The sequence below is a fragment of the Megalops cyprinoides genome, chromosome 4, assembly GCF_013368585.1.
Source record: "Megalops cyprinoides isolate fMegCyp1 chromosome 4, fMegCyp1.pri, whole genome shotgun sequence".
Classification (NCBI taxonomy): Eukaryota; Metazoa; Chordata; class Actinopteri; order Elopiformes; family Megalopidae; genus Megalops; species Megalops cyprinoides.
Genome location: NC_050586.1, coordinates 31,456,828 through 31,483,397, shown reverse-complemented (window position 1 = coordinate 31,483,397; position 26,570 = coordinate 31,456,828). Strand labels below are relative to the sequence as shown.

General features: G+C 44.5%; 1 protein-coding gene across 8 annotated transcripts in view; it reads left to right on the top strand.

The window, feature by feature from the left end:
- The window catches only part of mef2cb (myocyte enhancer factor 2cb), a 76,247-nt gene that overhangs the window by 28,088 nt on the left and 21,589 nt on the right, over positions 1-26,570 (top strand). For all 8 annotated transcript variants that reach the window (XM_036526366.1, XM_036526363.1, XM_036526362.1 and 5 more), the window contains 2 exons: positions 6,007-6,196; positions 16,807-17,010. In XM_036526366.1, coding sequence (XP_036382259.1) covers positions 6,143-6,196; positions 16,807-17,010 — 258 coding nt within the window. In that variant the 5' untranslated portion in view covers positions 6,007-6,142. The remainder of the gene's footprint in view (positions 1-6,006; positions 6,197-16,806; positions 17,011-26,570) is intronic.

The window sequence follows — 26,570 nt, the reverse complement described above, 5'->3', positions numbered from 1 at the left end:
TCAAAGAGCAGGGATTTATGGGACTGGGTGTGGAAGAAAAGGAAAAAAAAATGACAAAGACACTGGAGCGCCAGACAGAAAAAGGATACTGCCATCTGAAAGCAGTGGACTTTTGAAAACAAATTGAGGCTGGGATCTTGTTGAGAGCTCTTTAACCGGTTTGCAGCTGATCACAGGAGCGGAGTGGTAAAAGGCAGTGTGGGTTTGCCTCTGAAAGAGGGCCCTGTGAAGCTCCTCCTTAGCGCTTTAATCTAGCATAACACCTCAAAAGAGCTATTCACAGAATGTAGCTCCGGCAGAAATACACTTCTTCCATGATATTCACACACTCACACGTAACGCCTTTAGTTTTACCCTGGGAAACGAGCGGCAGTGGACGCACGTTCTGATAAAGAATGTTTTGTACAGTGAGATGGACGGGAGTCTTTTCTGTTGCTTTCTGCAGTATTGGCTGCAGTGGCGATTTGTCCGTTGTAACATTGGAAAATGAAAACGTGTTTACACAATTCTCTTTTTTTTCAAATGCATTGAATAGTGTTTCCAGATTGATGAAACTCCTGTAGGATGATGACATCCAGTAAACAGTTGTGAAAGACTCAGATAGGTAGGTAGTTAAATAGGGTCAGATTAAATCCTTCTGCATTGCGATATGTGCTTAATTTTCATCGACAAATTTAAGCAAGGTACGATTTCATCTATAGTCACCAAAGGTTTTGCAGTAATTTCTCAGTAGTTAATGGAAAGTTTTGTTGGAATTAAAAGCATATGATACTTGGTTAAATTCTTCACTCAGAGCTAAGTTCAAAGGGCATCGCCTCAGGCATCGCCTTTTTTTTTTTTTTGAGGTCTTGTTCGCTCATCAATTCCGGGATAGAGGCCCTGGGTGGGCTTGTCTGTGAAAAAGACAGTTTGCGGATCATCAGCAGAAACGGCAGATTCAGACAGCTCTTTGCTCTGGAGAAGGAAGTGCGGGAGTTTTGGTTCCCATTTTGCACTCTCTGGAACAGTTTAGGGAAGGAAGCACCTTTACACCTTTTATTGTTTGCGGTCTCTGATGTCACGTCCTTCCGGGAGGGCTCATGTTTCCTGCCATTCTCTGGCCGCGAGAGCTTGTGGGGAGTGAAGGGGTTCGGTAAGGGCCGCACCACCCTCCCACCCTCGGGTTCAGCCCCTACACGCTGTTTCCCTGCGGGGTGGCTGATGCTGAATGCTGCATGTGTGCAAACTCCATCCCCCTGGAGCTGAGTTCCTCATTTACTCATTTACAGGAATGCTTCAGGTTTTGACAACAAAACAGTATCTTACTGCAGAACAGAAGTACACACACACACACACACACACACGCACACAAAAATATACGCACATCAGCACCTCTGAATTATGAAGTGTTGAGAAAGAAACGAACGTGAAACATCAAATCTTTTATAGTGGTCTGTTGAATGCAGTGCAAGTTAAATGCATCTCTGTCAGCAGCCTATCATACTTTGAAATCTTCCCCGGTGGTGGGGAGAGAAACATCTTAAAAACCCACAGGAGAAATATATGCATGGGCCGTCACATGGGTTGTCCTGCGTGTTATGGGGGGGGGGGGGGGGGGGGGGGGTATACTGGAAAAAATGAGTGATAGCTGTTTGTCGCTACTGCCATCTCATTAGAGGTGGGCAGCGTTAATGCATACCTCACTGAAGGCCCAGAGACTGCAGTGGCATAAGATATACAGGGAAACACTACACGGTCAGTTTGCCATTTGCTGTATGTCATAAAAAATAAAGAAAAATAATGAAATTGAATCCTAATTGTATTTAACAAAAGTGAATGCGAACGGGGTGGAAAAAAGGTTCTAGATTACTAGGCCAGATGCAGATTTTCTGTGATTAGCATCTTTAGCACACACATATTCAAATTGTTTGCAAACTATTAAAGATGATTTTTTTCTTCACGGAAATGGAGGTTTATTTTAAAAGAGTGAGGGTTTATTTAATGTATCGTACACCCCCTAAAAGGTTTACTTACTGCCCTGTAATATGTTATTTCAAATCCTTATAACCACATATCCTAGAGGATAGAGGATACTGCCTTTTTTCAAACGTATGTTATTACTAAATGCATTGCAGATGTGTTAAGAAGGACTGTAGCAGTAGTAATAGGCTAGTAAGGTTCTATAAAAAATATCACAAATCCTTCCGTAATAAATCATTTTCTGATACACCAAGTTTTCTCACCACAGATTTCATAGCATTAGAAAAAAAACTTGCTTGCAGAACGTAGGTTCTTAATATCTAGAAATGGTGGGGCACAGTTCAAAATTGTGTTGCCTCTGCTGGTGGAGGAGGGATGGGTTTTGGTTAGTTCAAAATGAAAGAAAAGTGCAGTTGCTGTCTTTCTTCCTTGATGCGAACAGGGAAAAAAAAAAATCTGATTTCTTTTTACAACTGACGAGTATAAAAGGAGAATTGAAACAAGGGAACCCAAAGGTCTTTTCTTTCTTTTTTTGTTTGTGACTGTGTGTGTGTGTGTGTGTGTGTGTGTGTGTGTGTGCGCGTATGTGTGTGTGTGTGTGTGTGTGTGTGTGTGTGTGTGTGTGTGTGTGTGTGTGTGTGCGCGTATGTGTGTGCGCTGGGGAGTAGTATTGTAGGCCTTCACACGATTCCAGTGCTCAATATTACATTACAACCCCAAAATAAAATGCAAACTTAACAAGCACCTGTAGAGATATATATTTTTTTCAAATGAATTTAATATAAATGTCAATCATTTCTAAATTATATTTTTCCATGAACAAACAGGGGGAAAAAAATTAATCCTGTGGAACAAGATGACACCAAATCAGGCCTTATTGTGTGCCTGATCTAATGAGGTGCTGTGATTCCTCTCAGCCGTGGGACTGGGAAAGTGCGGAGTACATTTAGATCTTTCTTTCCCTATGATTGCGGAAGATATAAAAGGCCTGATTAGCAGATGGGAGGGACGTGGCGGGGCCCCCCTGCCCAACCTCATCTTGCTCGCCCACCTCCCCCACGAGAGGCCCGGTCTCTTACTCCCGTTATATCTCCTCTCCTGACCCCATACCCTCCTCCTGGCTCGCTCCATCATATTTGTATTAGGGAGGAGAGGGGTGAGGAAACCCCCCCCATACTCACACTGCTCTCCTCCCTGACCTTCTAGCCTTCCCGCTGAACCCCCAGTTTAGAGAAGTGTGTCTCAATTAGTCGCTATATGCTACCAGCCACACGAGAAAAAGGACACTCTCCTCTTTCCTGCCACCCCCCTCTCCCTCCCTCCCCCCTCCTTCCCCATATGCTTTGGCTGTGGATTAGCGAATTGGCTTAATGCTGCTGAGAAAGCTCGTTAGACTCTCGCATGTGCTGGGATTTCAGCTTCCCCATTCTCTGGTGTAGGGGGTAAGTGTTGATAGCACTTCTGTGCGGGAAAGTAAAAAAAAAAAAAAAAAACGAAGAAACTTTCTCACATTTTTTTGGATCCCTTTCTCCCTTTTATGTAAATGTAGAAAGTTGTTTTTTCTCGTCCCCCATAAGTGTTTATGTTAAAACCATCCAAGGCTGGTGAGCAGTGCTTCCACGCAGACCGGCGTCAGCCTCCTAAATTGAATTGCAATCGTCAGTAATCTTTTGGCCATGCGCCGTGTCCCCGGCTCGTTTGGCGTGAGGGATGGTGGTCTGGGGGGAGGGGGAGGGGGTTTGGACAGGAATCTCGTGTCTTTGTGGGGGAAAGATCATACGCATTGTGTCATTAAGTAGCACCTCACCTCGGCAGCAGAGAGCAGGAGCCAAAGCCGGGATTAAATGTTCAGGACATCGGATTACTGTTATGTAAGGTGTTGTAGGAATTTGTTGACATTGAGAGCAGGAGCAGAGATGGGGACGGCAGGATTGACATTGGTGGTGGATTTTATTGAGCTGAATGAGAAAGCGGTGCGGCTGTCCCTCTCCACCTCAAGAACTCTGCGTTTCTCACTCAGTATATTACATCCGATCCTGAGAGCACCGAATCCGACCGACCAGTGATTTTTTATGCCTCAGCTTCCTTTACTCGGACCAAAAAGCACCTGATTCTGTGCGGTGGCTGCAGACCAGCGATTAGACATTAATATTTAAAGTTACGTATCAAGACAAATACTCACCAACTTTAACGTTAGCTCAATTGCGTTGCAAGCAAATGTGGAGGACATGTATGGGACACGGTTCATTTAAAGTAGAAACCAATGATAAGTGGTTTTCCAAATAGGACATAAAAGGGGTTGAGGAGATATTAACTGAGTCCATCTGTGCAATAGCTAGTTGATACATAGCGAGTTGTTTCAGTGTAAGCAGATTCAAGTGCATGGGCACAAAGTACAGAGAAAGTACAGAGAAGTGTTTCATTAAATACGCTTCATATGCGGGAGCCTCAAGATGACTAGCAGTAGCTGCTATTAATACCAAAACCAGACCCCCTCTTTCCCGCTGTACTGCTATGACATCTTAATTTGCATCACGCCTTATCTTTGTGCTGTCTCATTTACTCCCATGGGTATGGCCTCAGTTCTATAGTATAGTCAACACCCAGTGCAGGTAGAACAACCCCCTCTCACTATCTTCTCATGTTTTAAATTCATATTTCATATGAAATTCAGCTCTCTACTCAGAATCATGGCTTCCTCTATATAATAATATTTCCATAGTTATGCATATTCACATTTTCTACTAAGGGTGAAATAATAATAAAAAATAATAGTAATAACAATAAGATAACAGCCTATGCAGTGCACTTTTAATGGTGTCTAGGATTTTTTTATTATTAAAAAATTATTGAGCACCTTGATTGCATGTGCATATCGCTTCAGATGATCAGACAGTAAATGTTTCTTGTTGTCCGTTACTGTATCATCTAAACATCAGTGTTTCTGACATGTGTTGCCCGGTGGCGGAAATAGGTTTTACTCTTCACCCCAATAGTAATAAAAAAGGTATCTTTATGCGAAGGCATTGACAACTCTCATACATTAAACACAGCTTAAATAATAGGATGTTCATTTGCATAATGAGGGATGTTATCACCTCTGCTGTCACACAAACCTAACAACAGCTCTGTTTTCTTTGTAATAAATCAGATGGCCTACTTAACATGCACATGTTCAGGAGGAGGTTTGTTAAATCTCTGATTTACACAGTCGTCCGCATGCGTTGCTGACTTAGGCACATGCAGTCTGGAAAGCCAACATTTACATGAAGCAGCAAAGCGTCGTATTGGCGAGAAAGAGATCTTTCATCATTACTTCATCCAGTTAGACCCATCCTAAACTGTGCTACAAACTCAGCTGTTTGAGGATGGTACAATATGAGACATGTTAAGATAAGGCCGGAGAGCTGTTTAGTGAACCTTTTTTTTAGCAAATGTCTCAAAGTTTAGTGAATCAGAGATATTAAAATATGAAAATTATGTGTCAAGGGCGATTTCCTCCAGCTTGCCTTAGCCCCCATTTGAGCACATTTACTGCTGTCTGTAGTGGGATTTATATGGGGATCTACACTGTTTTCTTAACTTGAAAAATGGGGAAAAGCTACATTCTTTTGTTCAATACAGCACTCAGTTGTAAAGATTTGGGAACTTGTGGTAACTGCAAGCCAATAGGTGATTAGAGCATTTAAGTTGCATCTCCTTCCAAACACTGTCAAACTGGCTGTAAACTAGGGGAGCTTGTGACAATCTTGTCTCTGCTCCTAGTCTACAATGAGATAGAAAAACTGATTTGCATGATATTGACAAGAAAAAAAAAATCCCACCACGCTTTCACAAAAAAAAAAAAAAAAAAGTTGACAGATTCTTCCTCTTTGTTCGCTGTCCCTTGTGGCTGCGGTGATTTTTTTTTGTTGCCTGTTTTCTGAATTTTCAGCTGACTTAATTTTTGTGTCTTTCCCGTTCTCTCTTTCTCTCCCTCTCCCTGTTTTTCTCTCCCTTTCCCTTTCCCACTCCCTCTCCCTCCCTCTCTCTTTCCTGTGCTTTTAGGAGTGGATGCTGGAATCTGTGAATTGAGAGGAGCAAGTACAGAGAAGGAAAGCTGGTTTTGAGGATACTCGGAAAGAGCGAAGGAAGAAAGAAAGAGTAAAGTACTTTGGGGAGAGGAGAGAAGAGAACGGGGACGATGGGGAGGAAAAAGATTCAGATCACGCGGATAATGGATGAACGCAACAGACAGGTAAGGGAGGCCTGTGTGCCCTTACAGGTATCCTATCCCTGGGCGATGGGATCGAGAGAAACCAGATCTCCAGGTGAAAGCTGTTACAGCTTTTAACATTATTTTTGAAAGTCGGTTCTAAAAGCACCACCCGTTCAGCGTTCCTTGTGCCTCTCCGCTAAGCGTAGCTGGAGCTGCATCTAATGGCAGGATGTAGGGGCTCCTCACTGTGGGCGTGGGCAGATAGAGAAACATGAATTAAAAGAGGCAGGCAGTCTAACCTGTAGAGTGCAGGAGTTTGTGTGCATGTCAGGTCTCTTTTGTCGGCTATTTTTGTGTAGTTTCCCTCCACATCATAGCCACATTTACCACGGAAGCTTTATGGTGTGAATTTCTGCCTCTACACGGCTTACAATCAAACATGAATGTCTGACATCACCTCACACCTCAAGTGAGAAAACATTGCAATCATGAGCAGTGGTCAGATTCATAAGAATACAATTTTGCTTTGTTTTTTTTTTTTCCTAAACATGCATTTGATTTTAGATAAAGGTTATTGTTTCCACCCCTCCTCTACATATGAACCTAGAATAACTGAGAGCAGAGTAGCACAAAACACAGACAAGACTGGACTTGTGAGGCAACATGCTCTTTGAAAGCAACAGAAGGAGAGGTCACACGCTTACACACAAGATTCGCTCTTCTCCAAAATCAATCAGCTCTCTTGTATAAGTAGTAGCCAACAGCCCATCGTTTCCTGTTGTTTCAAATTGATCCATGCATGGATACTGTGCCATGAAAGCACTAATGTCAAAGCTGCAGTCAGTCTGGGACAAAGTAACGCTATTTCGTGTCGTGTCTCAGGCTTACTGTTGGTAAGAAATAAAATGACAGAAAAAAACAAGTCAAGATGAATAACCCATTTGTGTTATTGTTTAATGAATAAAAAAAAATCTGTACAGCTTCTGCCCTCAGACATCATGCTTGGTGGAAAAACAATGAGTGCCAGCTGAAGATAGCAGGCTAACTCAACAGCACATTTAGCCACATGTTCCTCTCTTTCACTAACCTAACTGCACTTACTAATGTATCATGAACTTGTAAGTAGTTCATCTGTCGGTCCTTGTTAGATTGAATCGCATACATTTACACAGTTGTTTGCTGATGTCTTTTCTCTCCCTATGGAAACTGAAAGCTCTGGATGCACGCCGATCTCTATGTCTTGTGTCAGAAAGCATGAATAAGCCAAACCTCAGGTTTCAAAAGGAATGAAGTAATGATTGAGGTCCAGGAAGTTGAATTGATCCCAGACTTTTTGAAGCTGCAACAGTTTTACTGGAAATGCGTTGTGTCTTGAGTGCAGGGCTGGTTAGGTATTTAGGCTGGTGTGGGTTGCAGGGAGATGAGGAAAGATTGCTCGGGTTGAAGGGTGTGTCAGACACAGCCAAATGTGTTGGATAAGGGGATTAGTCATTCCCACAGAGTGACAAGATGGGCCCCTGCGATTTGCATCTGCATGGGGGTGTTGTCTTTCCCTTATTGCTCGGTGTCAAAGTTAAAAATATTGTGACACTGTGGGGCAACTGTTAAATTTATGTTATGAAATTTTCAAGCTTGGGCTTATTAAAACAGAACTTTTCAAACATTTTTTTTAAACTAACAAAGCATCTCTAAATCTTTTTTTACCCAGTAGGGGTAAGAGACAGGGAAGAGTGTTGGTGTGTGAAAATAATTTTCAAATGCCAAAGTTGTTCATTAGCGTTTATGTTTTAATATGTTCCATTTTTTCAGACAGTGTAGCTACATATACAGATTTAGAATAATTCAGTCATGTTATGGAAGGTTTTCCTCTTGCCCAAAAGCCTTTTAATTGAGACAGTTGAAGGCAAAGGTAAGGGGCTGTGACTGGCTTTGTTTTAAATGCTAAATTGAGTTTGAAGAGAAAATACCATGAGTTTTGACTGGTCTACTGCTTATTAAAGCCTCCGCAGGTTGCTTTCTCCGGGAGGGGTACTCCAGAAAGCAATAACTCTATCACAGCAAAACCACCATGTTTATTTTAATTGGTTTACAGATTATAATGGGAAGACAGGCTAAATTATTGAGCACTCACAGTGTGCTGTCGAAGGGGGAAACACTTTATCTGATTTGGCAAACTAGTTTAAGAAATAACCTTTTTCATCCAAATTGATATTTTTCAGTTGGATATTTGAATTGAATTTGTTTTTCTTTGTGCCATGGGGAGAATTATTGTCATTTTGACAGTTAGCTAAGAACAAAAAAAAACCTACATCAAGGGAAAAATGTTAGGTACTATGGTCATGCAAATTAACCCCACACCTGCTGATCAGCAATAAAGTCTCACTTTTATTATTCTTGAGACATTAATAGAGAATTCAGGATCATTATGCATTAATATTACTTTTTGCACAAAATAAAGAGCAAATCAATTAGAAGAGTAAAATTAGTTTAAAATGAACTGAGTGGGGAAAAAAACAAAACAAAACATTGAACTCATGGTGTTTTGGGGGGGCGGCGGTATCACATTACATTGAGAGCATCCTGCCTAATGTTATCAGACTATTGGTGGTTATACCGCAATGAGGTCTCCACCTCCTCCTCCTCCTGAAGATTAAAGATTGAAACAGGAAGGACACCTGATGGAAATCAATGACAGAGTGCTGGGCTTTTCTTACAGAGAGGCTGGGAGCCAGCCGTGGAGCACCAGGGAATATCATCCTCATACAGACCTTAAAACAACCGGAACTCTCCATCTTTCTCTCTCTGAAAAGGAAGCATTGTGGGTCTCACCCTCTCTGCTTAGCCCCTTTTTTGTTAGATAGACCTGTTCTCATCTACACAGTTACAGCTTAGTCATCACTAGTTATTGCATGTTTGTGTGTGTGTGTGTGTGTGTGTGTGTGTGTGTGTGTGTGTGTGTGTGCGCGCGCGTGTGTGTGTGTGTGTGTGTGTGTGTGTGTGTGTGTGTGTGTGTGTGTGCGCGCGTGTGTGTGTGTGCGCGCGTGGCAATCGTTTTTGCAGTCTAAGGCTAAGCTATGTAAGGGAGATTTGAGCTCGTTGAAGAGGTCAGAAGTGGAGCTGTAAAGAAAAAAGACCTTTGGCACAAAAAGAAAAGGAGGTGAAGTTGCTTTTTTTTCTTTCTTATTTTCTTAAAATTGTGGTTAGGTTTTGAATATTTTCACTTCCTCTTTAAAAGAACCTTTCCTCCTTTCCTCACTCAAACAAAAGGGAACATTTGATGACTTCAGAAGGACTGCCTTTGGTCCAACGGCCTCTCACTTTTCTTTTAAAATTCATTCAGGTCCTGAAATTTACATTTGTTCCTGCAAGACTGTTTTTTTTTCTTTTTTTTGAAGACACAATAATAATGATAATAATAATAATAATAATAATAAGCAAATATTTCACCAACACCCATCCCTTGTATTTCTGAGATCTGGAACCATTACAATTAAAAAAAAAAAAAAAAAAAACAATAACCTGCAAGAGGGTTAAAATCCGAACCTGCGTTGAGCAAATTATCAAATCTGACAATTGAGTGTGCTCTGCAGTGTACTGGTGTACTGTACCGTAAACAGAACAAATGTGGATCATTAAATGACATTGAAATTTTAGCACCACTTCTCCTCTTTGTGTTCAGAAGAGTCATATCTCTGCTGACACAATGTATACATATGCATGCATCCATGTTCCCAGGATACACCCTATCGCGTCTCCCTCTCTGACGCGCTTGTGAGTGGTGTTTTGGAACGAGCTCCATTGTTTTCGCCTCGCCTCAGCGTCACAGTAGGTCAGAGGGGCTCTCCGCTCGAGCTGGGTGGGTGTCTACGCGCTGCTTTGAGGAGCGGCGGCGGAGTCGCGGTGCAGGCGGGGCGGTTTTGTCAGCGCCTGCCTCTCCGGCTCCCCTCGTCGCAGGCCGGCCTTGCTCAGAGAACACAAACGCGAGCCCCCCACTCACCCCCTTCCTGCCCAGCCGTGACGTATTGCGCAAGCCTTAAACATGAGGCTCGTCTCCCCTGAGGTGAGCGTTTGCTTGGGATGGTATTTGTATTTTTTAATAAAGTGTTCGTGAAATGACCTTGAAAAGAGGTCTTGTAAAGACCTGCACAGAGAGATTAATAACGGACATCAGGTAAAATTCCTACACGGATGTGTGGTCAAAGAGAAAGACAAGAGGTTTCATATGTTTAAAGATGATCCTTTGTTTTTTTTTTGGTTTGTTTTCTTTTACTTTCCCAGTCATTCAGGTGGGTCACTCAGGTCACTACGCTCTGCAACTTTGCACGATTACATAGTCAGTCCAGACTCTGCCCCCTGCGCAGTGTCCACATCAGGCCCCTCTCGTTTCAGCTGGTCCTCCCACTTTCCTCCTGATCACCTCTGCAGTTCGCAGGCCTGCGCCTGGGCCCTCCCTCGCGCTGGGCGATCTCCGGTCCTCCACAGAACACAAGGGTTCTGAGCTGGGCCTCCCGGGTGTTGACTGGCTGCCCAGAAGGCGCATACAGGGCACCAGTGTGTGCGACCTGGCGCTCTTCCTCACAGCTACTCAAACAGTTTCCCAGGCGCATCACATGAAAGGCCCCCTGTGCTATAAACGCATTAGCCACAGCCAGCACACATATACATACACACACACACACGCTCACTCACACGCTGGCTGAGCGGCTGAGAGAAAAAGGGCCCAGCGTTCTGTTTCACCCTCTCCCTCCTTGTGTGCGAGTACCCATGCATCCGTTTGTCTGTTCAGCCATCCACAGCCATCTTAGAGTCTCTAAGCAGCTCAGGCTCCAAGGCACCATCGCCACATTGGGATCGGAGTCGGGTTTGGACAGGTCAGAGGAGGGTGAGGGGGAGGAGGCCTGGTAGAAAAGAGAGGGGGATTAGTGAGATCCTTGCTTACAAGAAAAGAGTAACAGGGCTGCCGCTGACCCCTCCAGCTCCTCGCCGGGGCTTTCGAGAAACCACATCTTTATTTTCGGCGGGTTTCGAAAAGGGGAGGGCAGGCGGGGCTGTGCAGCGAGCTCAGTGACAGCAGCGTCTCCAATCAACAGCATGAGAGTGAGAAACAGTTGAAGTTAAATTAACAGCAGGAAAATAATGAGGCCCTTTGGGTATCTTATCACTCCCGCTTCCCTTCCTGGTTTCCCACCTTCTCACGATCGTTACCTCTGTCGAAACAGCACATCGGTGTGTTTCCAGTCTGCGCTGGGATGCAGCAACAGACACATTTTATTCGCCTTTTCTCCACAATCCTAGTTTTTTCCCCTGCTCAAATGTGCTCCTTGATGAGGCTTTCTAAGGTGATATGAATAAGAAATTTCGCCCCAGAACGCTATCGATCGCTTTTTGTTCCATTTTTCTTTCTTTATTCTGTACGTCCGTTTGTTTAACTTGACCACTGTAGCCTCCTGTATTCTGACAGATGTAGACTTCATCTCCACAATCTGAAAAAAAATAATAAAAAAGAGATGAAAAAATGTGTTATGTAGGGCAGTCATAAATGAAGCACTTGCTCCAGGCATAGCTGCTGCTTTGTAACACCCACATATTCACTCGCTAAGATTGGCACTTTTAACTTGTTGTTATGAACTCATAACAGGAACATGTGAAGCAGTCAATTTGTGATCCTTCAAGAGCTTTATGTGTTTCTGTGCACATATTTGAGCAGGCAATTTTCTACATATGCATCAACTTGTAAATTAGCCTGCTTCTTTGGAATAATATAGTATGATTTAAGCATTGACACGACAAAACAAACACAAGCTTTTGAAAATGAATGAGTGTGGCTTATTTCTCACTTGTGTTACTCTTTTCTAAGCTGGGAGAGCTAGCTCCAGTTGCCGCAAGAAAATGGTTTGGTGGCGCTTTGGGGCCTAAAATGGAGGAGAATATGTGTTTTCTGGGGGAAGATCTGCAGTGTGCATTAAAAAACTAAAGTGAAACAAAGACCCCATTGTCACAGCATCTCAATTAATTAGCCAGCCCAGCCGAAAAAGTTCAAGCCTAGTTCCTGCAGCACTCTTGCCTGGGACATCCCCCCCGCCACCCCACCCCGCCCCCCGCTCTCCCCGTGGCCCGTAACAATGGGACAGTGTTTCACGGCGACGCAGGCATGGGGCGCGTGGATAAATGGCCGCTTGTCATCCCTGTTCTCTCTCGGGAGCCCCCAGGGGAACGCAGGCAGGAGGTTGGAAGCAGAAGCGAAGCCATTGTGAAGGGGAAGCAGTTGGGCTCTTCCTGTTATGGGAGGAAATGCATACAAGTGTGCTTCCTGTCCCCCTTGCATGCCAGGGAATGGGGCTGTTGTTGACCTTTTTTTTCCTCTCTCTCTTTCTGTTTTTTTTTTTTTTTTTGGTGGAGGTACATCTGAGTTCTCGAAGGCCTCCTGGTAAACATGTTTATCCTTGGAAGTGCTTACATCATAGGCCGACTCTTAGGGGAAAGGCAGGGGAAGCGGAGGGCCGCCCGGCACGAACACGCTCAACACCGAATCTAAACAAGACGGCTCGTCTCAAAGGATGTGGCACAGGATGACTGAAAGGACCAAAACAGGTCTGATTATTTAGTAAGGGAATCACGCAGCAAAGTGATCTGAATCAACTACATTCTGGGAGAAGCATATGCTTATATTACCACTTCAGGCAAAGGCTGATCCTTAGTAGTTTAAGGAAATTTTTACGATCAATTGTAATGTAGAGTAGGCTTCTCTGATTTTGAACATTTTTCGTCCTAAACACACACCAACAAGGATAGCGTGCATGCATAATGGCATTTTTGCTGCAGAAGCGGAGAGCTGCGGTCTGTGGTCTTCAGGGGGCAGAGGATGAAATTCACAGTTTGGTTATGTTCTCACCCAAAGTTGTGGCAAAGGTGCTTTAACTGAAATTTTCTGTTGTTAGTTAAGTGGCATATAGTCTCTGAGATGGGGTTGTCGATGATACATATACTCAGTCAAGGGTCAGTTTGTTGTGAAAGTGAAACATGGTATTAATTAGTGCACAAGTAAGGACCAACAAGGTTAGGGCAGGGCTCATGGTTGACATATCAGCATGAAATTAAGGGTCTCTGTCTTAATTAGATGTTGTAGTTTGGCTGGAATGCTGTTTGTTGGAGATCTGATTGCACAAGAGGTGCAATGGCCTGGTTGACATGACTTTGAGGTCACGTCCAGCATGCAAAGTCGTTGCGAAGGTCATGTAAGCTACAGTGAGACAGAACTCATATCTGGATAACACTCAAAAGAACTCAGAATTTTGCTGCCTAGCATACTTTTTAAAACAGTGTCTTCCTGTAACACAAGACACCTCAGCAGAACTTAACTGTCAGATTATTCCATAGTGACAGCTATGTTGTCATTTTTCATTATTGATCATGTTTACATTTTGATATTAGCAGGGTTTTGTCAGGGAATAATGCTGTATGACATTGCTTTTTATTTGAATCTTCAAATGAGCTCATTCGGAATGCTTCTAAATTCAGTCAGGCACACTTGCATTGAGTTGGCCTCATGATAGTTTATAGGCTATTGCTGTGATACATGTCACTTTATTTAGAGGTTTGTATTGGTATGTTTGGGCATGCTTCACATATTAAAATTTGGTTATACTGTAAGTGTGTACAGTATGTGTGTGTGAGAGGTGTATCAGTATAAATGTATGTGTCTGTTTGTGTGGGAGGAGGGTGTGTGTGTAGATGTGTCAGATTTTTTTCAGTGTGCGAGCTGACACCTTCTTGCCACCCTCACTGGCTATTGAGTTAGTTCTCTAATGTATATGATATATGAGTTAACTGGCTTGTGTGTTTTTTACTCTGTGTGCGTGTGTGTATGTGTGTACTTGTGTTTTTGTGCATGTGTGCTCGCAGGGAGTTTGTGCGTGTGCGGGTGCATGTGAGCGTCACAGTGTGTGTGACGTCTGTGCTTGCGTGTGGAGCAGCGGTATAGAGACTCAGCATGCGGAGGTCCCCTTTGAGCCTGTCCTGGCGCTCTCCTGGGATTAGAAGACCCAGAATGTCACGTTTCCATGCCGCGACCAGCTGAGCTTCAAAGGCCCAGCACGGCAGGCCACGGAGTCAGCCATGCACATGCCGTTTAAAAAATTAATTACAGCATAAAGCAAAAACGGTGAAAGCAGCCCGGCATCTAGGCAAACTTTTCATGTGTTTGATCCAGCAGTCCGTTATCAAGATTTCCCTCCTTTCCACTCCAGCCCCACATTTCTTTGGACATACACACACCCCTGTACAGAATTCTTCGGACATCAGTGGCAAAAGAAAATATTGTGCAGCATAATCATTTTCAAAACAACCCCAAATTCTGCTGGTTTTTGCACACGTTCAAAGTTTCGTAGATGGCTTTGTCAGTGAGCAGTAATGTTCATAGCAGATTGTATTTGAATTCAGAATCTTAAGAGAGAGTGAGAAAGAGAGAGAGATGACAAAAGCTTGGTGGTACTGTTAAGCCCATAACAGTAGTAATCCAGGCAGACAGGCCTTGTGCACTGATCTTTCTTTTCACATGTGCTTTGTGATTAATTCTCTCCTGTTTTGCAGGCCAGATACAGTGCAGTAAACCTCAGAGAGGCAGAAGGAAAGATTTCTGTGGCTGGAAATTAGTCATTCTGAGATGGTTCTTCTTTTCTTCTTTTTTTAATAAAAAAATCTGACCATTCTCTCCTCTGTTGATGACATTTTCATGTGGAACTTCAAGTAGTCGATTTATGTTTATTTCTCATGAGTCAAATACAGGACAAGTGACGATCTGAACTTGATTGGATGGTTGGTTAATTAAATAAAAACTTAACTGTATTATGGTTCAAATAAGATATTTCAGGTCTTTCAGACCTTGTTTTTTTATTTAACCTGGGATTTAGCAAAGTAAAGTAGCATGTCTAATATCCTGCCATTAGTTTTTTATTTATTTGTCTCTGCATTGATGTCATTTGTTTTCGAGCCTCAGGTAATTGCTTACAATCGGATTGCTGCGCTCACATTTGACTGGTGTGGGTGTTAAGCGGGTGAACGAGAGCAGAGAAGAGACGCTGAAATTAATCAGTCGGGCTTCCTGATTAGTGACTCTCACAGCTCCCTGTCATAACGCGTGTGTCAATCGAGAAAAAGAGTTCATTTAGCGGCAAAGCCCCATGCTCTCGAAATTGCCTACAGTCTGTTTGCCCACTGTGTGCCCACGTGTGCCCGCTGTATACCCACTGGGGTACATGAGGGCTGTAATGAGCTACGTCAACCGGTCACACAGAGCCCCCAAGATGCAACGGGTCTCGTCAATTTATGATGACCGGGCTGGCTGAATTCCACCTTGAACCCGTCATTCTAAATTTAAAAGGATACATAATGTGCTGATAAATCGTAATCCCATTACTTTCGTAGAGCCCAGAGCCACTGAAAGGAATAAATGGAGTAATTTACAAGGTGCTTATTATAGCACCAGGGGATATGCTTTTAGATATATTCATTCATAGAACACAATCACGAAGTACCCAGCCCTCTTTGTTGAGCTCATCCTCACCTGTGGCTTCACGTGGATCTTCAGTTTGTCACACACATTAATATAATTGCAGACTGTGCGTCCAGGAGGTCTCAAAATGACTGCTTCTGACCAACTTGATTTGTGATTAAAGCTGCATTCGGTGCAGCCGTCATCATTTTATAAAGGAAGCTGGGTTATTTCAATTAAATACGGGAGGCCAAGTGTCAAGCTGACATACTGTACTTCTTTTTTTTTCTGCAGCAGAGAGTGAGGCGTAGGCTTGCAAGAAAGGTGGCGAGAATACAGTAGTCGTAGTGCGCACCTAGCCCGTGTGGTTTCTGTGGGATGCTCTGCGAAAGCCTCGACCTTATTTTTGAGTGCGCAGCTCAGGCAGCTAATTTAATCCTTGAACGTATGAGAAGACGCACCGGTGGAAGCCGTGGCAGTGTTCAAACCCTTCACCCCCCCCAAACCCCCCCCCCCTCTCCGTTTCATAATCACGAATTTGAAACATGGCGGGCAAGATGGAAAACAGGACTTGAAACAACACTTTTTTTGTATGATAGTCAAAGCATTAAACCATGTCATAATACACTGTTTGGAGGTGTTCATGATAACACATCTGCTCTGTGCTTATCTTCACAGGCAGTGTTTTCTCAGTTCCTTATATTTCACTTTAGTTTTATTTTCAATGACAAGACAGGCATATTTAAGTGTAATTTACTTGAGTGAAATGAAAGCTGTTTTACTTTTCTGAATTTTCTCCTTCCAGTATGTGTTATCAGATAGAGGAAAACCTCTGTCATGACAATTGAGTCCCTTTAATTTCACTTTAGTTTTATTTTATCTAAGGTGATACAAGGGTTATGTAAAATGAGTAATATGTGGTGTTACATTGTTCAAGTGAAACAGAAACCATCTGTTACTTCTAGGAAATGCGATTTGGAGATGAGGAGTATCCTTATTAACCATTTTCACTTCCATTTTGGAAGGAAACAAGAAGTGAAGGCATTTTTTTAACCATAACAAGATAAATATTACAGTGTGGAAATCCATATTAACATCCAGATTTCTGTCTGCAGATGTCAATGACTAATCATAGCTATGCCCTGCTTTTTTCTTCAAGGTGACGTTTACGAAAAGAAAGTTTGGTTTGATGAAGAAGGCCTACGAGCTGAGCGTTTTGTGCGACTGTGAGATCGCCCTCATCATCTTCAACAGCACCAACAAGCTGTTCCAGTATGCCAGCACCGACATGGACAAGGTGCTGCTCAAGTACACTGAGTACAACGAGCCGCACGAGAGCCGGACAAACTCGGACATCGTGGAGGTGAGCTGCCCACTGACACCCGCACACCCACACTACTCACGTGCGTTCGGAACGTAATCCTCCATTCAGTCTAACCACAGTGCACACTGTCCTTAACTTTGGGTGAGGCTTTTAAGCAGCTGTTAACAGTCTCACATTTACACATGTACATTTAAACATTTAAATGATATAAACATTTTAATACCGTTTATACATGTTTTTTTATGATTCTTGCACACAAACAGTATTTCTGTTTGTTTCATACCCGCTAGCCCATTTATTTGAATGAATAATGTGCCATCACATAAATGTCATTCAAAAAAAATAAATAAATAACCAAGTGAATTGTGTTAAGATTGAAAAGTTTGAAAGTAGTTTGTGGTTATAGACCCAGACCATCATAACCCTCAGCAAAGAGAAAAATATAAGTGTAATAATGTAAGTGTTGTGTTGCATTGAGGCTCCCATGAAAGAAAGAGAAGCAACCCCTGCTGGTTTAATGACACAAATGATGTTCAGAGATCCATGCCTGCGATGTGTTCGATGTCGCCAGAGCCGAGTCTGTTTTCTGAGTCGATCCCCGCACACTGCACTCGTTTGGACCACGCACATCTCTGCGGCTTGCTGGGAGACACGCCGCCATCTGGTACCTGCGCGGCGGGTGCCGCGTGCGGCGGCCCGGCCCATAAGCCGGGTTCAGGGGGGTGTTAAGTGACAGCGTTAGGACTGATGCCATGAGTGCACATCCCGCTGGAGGAGCCTGGTGTCCAACGTGACCCTGTTATGCAACGGGCTTTGGCTCATGCCGAACCTTCCCGCCAGGCGAGGTGGTCGGGCGAGGGATTTGCCTCCTCACCAGCTCACCAGCGTTTAAATGGGGAGTGACGCTTTTCACGACACGTGACTCCCCTGGACAGGAGGAGAGCAGGTGCTGGCCATGTGGGCGAGTGCTAAAAACACTCCTGCGTTCTCGTGCAAGCCGCCACTTGAACACAGTCATTTTAAAAAACCCCTCCTTCTAACGAGTGCTAGCCTCTGTCTGTAATTTCTGCCATCCGCCTTGCAGCAGTGTTTTAGTTTCAATCGATGGCCAAGCCTTAACCACTCCATTTGGAGAAGTGGAAGAGCAAACCATCGTCTCAAGCTCGCAGACAGTAAAAGAGAGGCAGACGGATGCAAGACCTGACCTTCCTTAATGATAAAACAAAAGACACACAAGAGAACATGCTGTGTTTGTAATAATAGGTTTGTGAAGCCGACGAGGCAGCATTTTGCTCTGGCTAATATTAACCCATGCATGAAAGCGCGCTGGCAACCATTTCCAAACATCGATCATCCACTGACCGTTTACCGCACTTTCCAGCATTTTCCAGCCATAATTTCTTTCTCGTTCGGTCAGTTTATAAACATTGCCAACCCGCCTTCGTTTCTATAGCTACTGTCCCCAAGCGCGGGCCACAACTGGGGATTGGTTTTGAGCGCTGTGGAGTAGCTTTAAGTTTGGGGTTTCCATGATCCCGCGATGAAAGAGCTTGGAGAGAACCTTTTTCCTCACGGCATGCAAACGCTCCCGTTTGCCCTGGCCAGTGCCTGTGCATGAAAGGGAAAGCGAGTGGGCAGCAGAGGCGCTCGGCACCAGAGGCGATGCCTCTTTACATGTGCATCCTATCCGTTAGGAGAGCGCCTTTCAGCATTTTTCTCTTTAACCCTTTGGGTCCCAGGGGTATTTTGCCCCATTTTTGCTACTTTTACTTGTGTGCCTGTACAACCCTATCTGTCCAACTCATACACTAATACTGCATATCATTGTTTTCAGGAGACCCAGGGCTACACAATGAGCCCTCTTGTTCAACTCTAAGAAAGACTACCAGCCTAGGACAAGGCCTCAAACAGTAACAACTTAACCGGTTTGGTTTGGACTAGCGGTGAAATTCGAAGATATCCGTAATTAGTGGAAATGACAGATTCAGAGGATACTTGAACCAACACTGTAGCTTGTGCAGTCGCTGAGATATTAATACTAATATTACTAATACTAATATTAAACCTGTCTGACCCACCGGTGGGTCAATGGGACCCAGGGGGTTAAAGCCCCCGCGGTGCAGCGCTGCTGTCCACAGACAGAGAGTGAGCGCGGCGTCCGTAAAGAGCCGCGTTGTGCCAAGGTGCTTTCATAACAGTTCCGATGGAAAGCCCTGATCGGCGTGACGGGGCTCGGACACGAACTTACAGGATGTGACGGCGGAGAATCCTGACACGTGGGACAGCGGAGCCGCGGCCCTTCACAAATCCTGCGCAGTGAAATCGGTTTAAAGGAGCCTTCGGCGGCATGTACCGCGATGGTCAATGCCATGGCAGCAGACGCACTCACAGCGACGCGCAGAGCCGCTACGAACAGGTGGCAGCCGTCTCTCCTGCATGGCCACATGTTCTGTGGCTGGCTTATGTCACCCCCGCCAGCATCGAGGAACAAAGCAGACTTCCTGTTGAGATCTGTGCCCAGGGGGTGCCTGCTCAGGAGTGGGATGGGGGAGGCTGAGGGTTTGTGGGGGGAGGGGATACGGGTGGGATAGTGCTTCACAGCACCTCTGATTGAGGGATCAGCCAGTAGCACATTTCGCTCAGGGCTTAGTGGACTGGATGGAGCATGCTCGACTCCCCCGTCAGCCTGAGGCACTTGGGCTGTGCAAGGCGTGGGAGGCTTGAAAGGTGGCCTGCTGCATTAGCAGCAGAGCTCTATGTAATTAGCATGTCTTTGGTTGATAATTAGCGTTGTTGGTGCAGTGGCACACAGGCGGGTGGGGGTGCGGGGAAGGAGGGGGGGCTGTGGAGGCTCTGCAGTGCTGTTTACGGGTTCTTGGAGGGCTCTCCTGTTGGGTGCATGCATTGACATCCCCCTCTCAGAGCTACCACAGACCACTTTGTGTGACAGAAAGAGAGAAAGGATTCACCACACAAAATCCAAAATCCAAAGTTTGTGAGGAGCACAAAATTCGCCTCTGTGTCATCTCGCTCAGGCCGAGCTGTTAACTTTGCTCAGACTGTTATTCATTTCTCCCATTGCTGCGAAGGAGACACACACACAAACACACAAATTGTCCGATGTGACAGGCCAACAGGAAAAGAGAGAGAGTGGTGACCAATCAAGTATTAAGAGTGTTGGCCAGATCGGTCGGCTAGTGTCTTGGAGTCCAATCATTGTGTTTACAGAATGGCAGTCGGGGTAATGCGCACTTAACGACCAAAAACAATAGGAGTAGGGCAAGCTGCGTGGAGCGGGGACTTTCTGTTTGTTTTCCTCTGTGTTTTGAGTAGTCAGGACAGTTCGTCTCCAGCAACACGCTCAGGCCAGCCACTGCTCTGCGGCATTCATTAAAACACTCCTACGTGGCAGCATCAGAGACAGACTTGGGACGGTCCAGATAATTAACATTAAGCCCTAAAAAAGGCCAACGCTTACATAACGTAAAGTAGCATTTATTTGTTTTTTGCTGATGTTCAAAATGGACTACGCGTCTCCAGTTGGCAGGTCTGTACGACAGTTTAACTCTGGTTCGACATGAAAAAAACTTAAAACAAGTAGATGGATTTCCTAAAGTGAGGACGGCCAGCCCTGTTGCTGAGACATGTGAATTGCATTAGTGCCGCAGTAATAGACTGGAGCGAAATGGCTGAAGAGTGAGTCTGTGTTGCGAATCTATTTGCATTCGCATATGATTTTTAGTACAGCCAGGCTAATATTATTTATCTTGCTGATAGTTATTGGCATGTTAGCCTGAAAATATTTCAGACTGACTCGGAGCCTGTTAAAATTAGATCTATCACTTAGTACATGTTTAAGTTTTTTTCTTGTTTGTTTGTTTTGGTTGTTTGTTGAGTCTTTAAGAGATGATTAAACCCACTTTAAAATGATGAGGTATTAGTTTAATTCCCATGACAGGGGTTTTTACTCTCAAACCCAAAGCCGCCATGTATCTTCATGTATCTTCATTCTGACGTTTGTGTAGAAAACGGCCCGCGTCTCAAGTTTCAGATGCAGCTAAATCCCACTGATGGTGCAAGAACGTGGATAGTGCAGGTGTGAAGTCTGTCCACGCAGAGTCTCGTTGCAAGTTCAGGAGAGCGCGTGGCGTGTCGGTGACAAAGCCTGAGGTCACCTGACGAGCCGCATGGACGCCGAGCCGAGCCTGTGAGGAAACCGGCAATCCCATTTCCCCGATTAGCTTAATCAGAACATTCACCCTTTAATCTTAAAAAGCAACAGCGGGGCCCTGCCTCTACCTCCCTCCTCACCTGCAGCGAACTTCTGAATGGGAGGACAGGAGGAGGAGAGGCAAGGCTGTTAATTATTTCCAAAGGTCACGCTGTTAATGACTACCTGCTCGGCTAATGAGATTCTGAAAAGCTCCCTCACGATGCGCAACTCACAATGTTTTTGTCTTGTGCCGAAATGTGTGAGGAAGAGGACTAGTGGGTGATCTCATCTCTGAGCATGTCGCAAAGAAGTACTGGGCAAAAAAACTAAAACCCCATAAATATACCCTCAAATTCATTTAACGCACAACATTTAATTTGGCAAAAGGAGGGATACTTGATTTTCACCTTTATAAATACCAGACGAACTAATTAATTGGGTTGATTTCACTCTAATTTCCCTCCAAAACATTTCCCGACGATGCAATTAATTTTTTTCCTCACTCTTGCACTTCAACCGGTTCCGTGGCACGATATTTCTTTAAACTGTTAGCTTACTCCTAGTTTTGCTTGTAAAAATATTTTTCAAGTGGATGTGATACCGAGGCACTTATTTGTATCATAAACAGAAAAGGGAACATTAGCCTTGGGGAGTTTTCTCTCTGGTTTGGCTGTGAATGGCTTCTTATTTTGTTTATGCAGACTAGCTAGTGCACCAACAATATACAGTATATGTATGTACATGCCTATTCACTCCAATTTTTTATTAGTTCCTAAAAATTAGGAAACTGTAGTGTGTACAGCTTTCTGATATTAATTACTTTGGCTACCTGGTATTGGATAAGATGTATAAAAGAGAGCCTTTTTCGAGCAGTGCTAGTTCGGAGGGATGTCTTGTTTTCCATTGGTTGAGTTCAGTTACGTCACATTGGATGTTTTTTCCCAGTGACTTTAGGATTTAAATCTGAATCAGCTTTGTGGGACTAAGTAAATTAACCTTTTGACCTTGGTAACCTTGGGATTGGAAAGGGCAAAGTATTTGTCTTTCTGTTGGTAACATTACCCTCAGATTAAAAACTGTACACCTTAAAGGTTACAAACCTTCACCTTTGTTTTATCTACCTCAAATAAGAGCGTAGGAGGATTACCAAATAAACGGTTATCACTTTCAAAGACTAGAAAGAACAACAGAAACATCTTCCTTTTAACTCTATTTTTGTGTGGGATCTAGATTCTGTGTAGCCTTGTTTTTTGGGGGGTTACTGATACAGATAGTTTTGTACCCATTGTACAAACAGTAAGCACCGTTCAAACAAATCACAATAGTTGCAAAAAAAACACCAAAGTATGCAAAAACAACTCACATATTACATGCCCATTATGCCTCTCTCCGCCCCTCAAAGTTTTGCACGTCATGAATCGCCACCAGAGAGGCTGCTTTGTTTTCCGTCAGATTTTTTTTTTTTTTGCACCCCCTCACTCAGATAGTAAAAGCTTGTTGTATTTTGGCCCATTTGCCAAGGGGCAAGGTTATTTATAAAAGCAAGAACTTTTGCGTCCTACCCCCAGATCCCCACCACCACCCCTTCCCCCCCGGCTCCTTTTTTTACTCCCCTTCTTTCAAATTGAAAGCAGCTGAAGTGCCTCCAGTTACGTGTTAAAAAAGCCAGCTCATTTTCAGACAGCCAGCCTGGAAGCCCACACTGGGTCGGGCGTCCCTCCTGCCTTTGTGTTATTTTGTATTCTTTCCCTAATAAATGCCTCAAAACCGGTAGTTGTCTAAAAATAGAAGGCAGCGGAGCTAAAAATAGTTCTTGGCTCGCAGCAGTGCCAGGGAAAATGGAGAAGAATAGGCGTGGAAGGGCTGTCTGTGTTACCCTGGCCCGAACATTGGGCTCCCCCCGAGAGCGCCGGCCCTAATGGAGTGCCCTCGGCCACCCCGGGCACGAGGCGCAGCCTCCAGACTGCTGGGTGCCAGTAAACGCATCGCTTCATGATTTCACTTTATTCTTTTCAAAGAAAAGGCGCTGTTTTGTTTGTCAAAGTTTCTAATGACTGAAGAAAAAAAAAAACTTCACGCACAAGTAAGCTTCAGTAACTCCCAAATACACAAATGCTTTTAGGCACACACACACACACGCACACACACACACACACACACACACACACAAAAACACACTCACACACCACATACACAAAATATGAACACACAAAGTTTCTAATGACTGAAAATAAAAACCTCATGCACAAGTAAGCTTTAGTAACTCCTAAATACACAAATGCATTTACACAATCTCATGAGTGCGTGCAGTCACACACACACACACACACACACACACACACACACACACACACACACAACATGAACAGACAGAAACACACACAAAGTAAATGGATGTATAGACACACAATCACGCTCACATGCATACAAACACACAGAACACATGGATAGACACGCACCTACACTCACACAATCACTCAGGGATTTGTTGTCTGTCTCTGTCTATGCTTTGAGTAAAAAAAATACATCTTTACAACTCATAATAGGCCTCAAGTTCCAGTGAAGCCGTCCAGATTTGTCATGCGCTGTTGAAATGTGTGAGCCGTTCCCATTCCAGGCAGGAATTAAGAACCTGTCAGTTTTTTTTTTGTCTTCCCAAGTTCAGAGTGATATGGCAATGACGGTGTGTTGAATGGCTGACGTCGTGGGACCACTGAAATGATTTTGTTGCTCAAGGAGAACACGAGGTGTATTTACTCAAATGTGCTCGCTCTTTCTCAGAAACCCTGCAGGTGTCAGCTGAGGCTAAGATCTATAACCACACAGACGTTTCGCTATGAGTGCACATCAGTTGCGAGGAAGCCCCACGGTCGCATCGCAGACTTTTAAAGAGTCCAGAGAACTGAACACTTTTATATTCAAGACTCGCTCACACCCCAGGCTAATGTAACAGTCTTTTAGGATTTTCCAACATGATTTTGAAGTTTTCTCTCCTCTGAATCTGATGGTTTTCTATTTTTTATTGAATAAGCAGACTATTGGGAGAAGTTTGTCTGAGTGCTGTTTTATTCTTTCTTTGTTTTCCAAAACGCAGCATTTTAGCAAGTCAAGTGAAGGTGCTTTTTAATGTGACAAGAGATGTTGCGAATGTCATAGTTTAGTGGTATTGCTAAAGATAGCATGCTAAAAAAGAGCTGTAACAGTATGCAAAATATACAGTAGGATATTTTTGGGGTTAACAGGGGTTGTTGCTTTTTTTGTAGTTGTTCTTTTTTTGTAAGTCTTGCAAGTCTAGTCTATCTGCGATGTGTTTCCCACATCAGATGTAAACATTATGGCCAGTTGTTACATAGCATTAGTTTCCTATTTATTAATATGCTCAAAATTTAATGTGGAAAAATTGGAAATCAGGAGGATCTATTTTTGCAACTGACTCTGTGGGGCACCCCCCCCCTCCTCCCGCTCCCAGTCGGTGTGGGCAGGGTGTGGAAACACCAGGGCGGGCCAGAGAGGTCAAACGCCCGATCATTGTTACCCTCGGCCCCAGTTCCCTTCCTGCACTGCTGCCTGTGATAAGGGCCACAGAGACAAAAGCCGATAATTGATGGGGAGGGGGAGAGAGGGGCGGGCGGGAGGGGAGCTCGGACTTGCCACCCGAAAGAATCATGGCCTTTGTGTCCGCCACCACCCCTCCCTATTTGCCATGAAGCGGGCCGTTCACAACCCCACTGGTGACTTGGAAGGACCTGGTCCACAAGTGGCCTCTTCATCCAGCTACACTGTGTCATTGTGTCCCTGTGGTGGATTAGTAATTAAATACATGAATAACCATACTGTCCTCGCTGCCTCAGACAGACGTGGAAAAAAAAAAAGAATGAGAGATGGCAAACGACGCTTAGTCACATGGGATTAAGGACTGGGACTCCCTTAATGGATGATCACGTACTTAAGTATAGCGCTGTGAAAATGTGTAATACATGGGTCTGTATAAGTAGCAGCATGCCTATGCAGACTCCATGAGGTTGTGGGTTCAGACCTCAGCTGAGTCAAACGGCAGGCATCATCTCTTAAATGGACACTTAACATTAAAGAGATGGATTGGGGTCGTGACCCTGCGATGGACTGGCGTCCCCTCCTAGGGGCTTTAACATCTCACTGTTTCACAGAGATTGGAATGAGCTCGTAGCTCGTATGAGCCACCCAGATGAGAGCTGAAAGAAACATTTCACGTTAACATGCCAAGCATGTGCTAAAATGAAACATGCATTCGACCTCTGACCTCCGAAGGCTTAAAAATGGTGGATCTTTGCCATTTTTTTCACCCCGTGGTACATTGTTAGTTTCTCAGTTGATGACGTTTGATGTCTTCTCCTTTTCTCACCATTATATGAATACACAGCCTTACTGAATTACAGTGGCTGGCCGCAGCTCTGATCCCCATGCCTTTGTGTGGGGGGATTAGAGGGATTCAGCGGACCCACACATATTAAATATCCAAAGCTCTGCTTTTTGTTTAGCTCATCCTGTGTGATCCACAGACAGTTGTAATTACATGCTTAAGTGCATTATTATCAAATACACGGGCACTTTACTTCTGGGCTGATAGATCACATGCTCTTGCCTTTGATTCTCGATTACAGCATGCAGGCGCTTCAAAGAAGGGGAATTACGGAAAAGTCAGCAGTGCAACAGTTTCAAAAGGTGCCCAGCCGCGACAGGCTTGATTCAGATTGGATCAGAGATGCTGGAGGCGGGCTGCTCTCGCGGTGACAGTCGTCACGGCACCAGGAGCCTGACGGGGAGGGGACGTCTCGGCCTCACCCTTTCCGGGTATCCCTTGTCACGTGACCCCCGAGAGTGTTTCAAAACCGCGCTTGAATAAAATGGTAGCCTCCCGCTTCGGGTTTCCCATCTGTTTCCAATAAGCTGAGCCGCGCTTGATCTCGGTAATGTTCGCCGCCGCATCAAACGAGCAGCAGGCTCCGTCGCATGCCCCGCAGCCCCCTCGGCGAATTTGCTTAGAGTGCACATTGGCGGAAAGTGCCAGAGAGGATATTTGAAGCAGCAACTCTGCGCGATTGTGGAGGTTCCTCTCGTAGCTGGACGGACTGAGACCACAGCTCTGCTTGAGCGAGTGTTAGGGCTCTGCTCCAGCATGTACTCTACACGCACAGACACACATACATGCATGCTTACACACACAAGTGCACAGGCACACGTACACGCAGGCACGCACCCGCGCGCGGTACAGTTGAGGCGTGGCCGCGGAGCAGCATGATGTCATGCCACTTTTATCGGACCACCCCGACGCAGTGTGCTGCCGGAGATGTAGGGAAAAAGAAAACAACATCTGCTGCTGGCTCCGGAAAAACGACACGCGACCGAC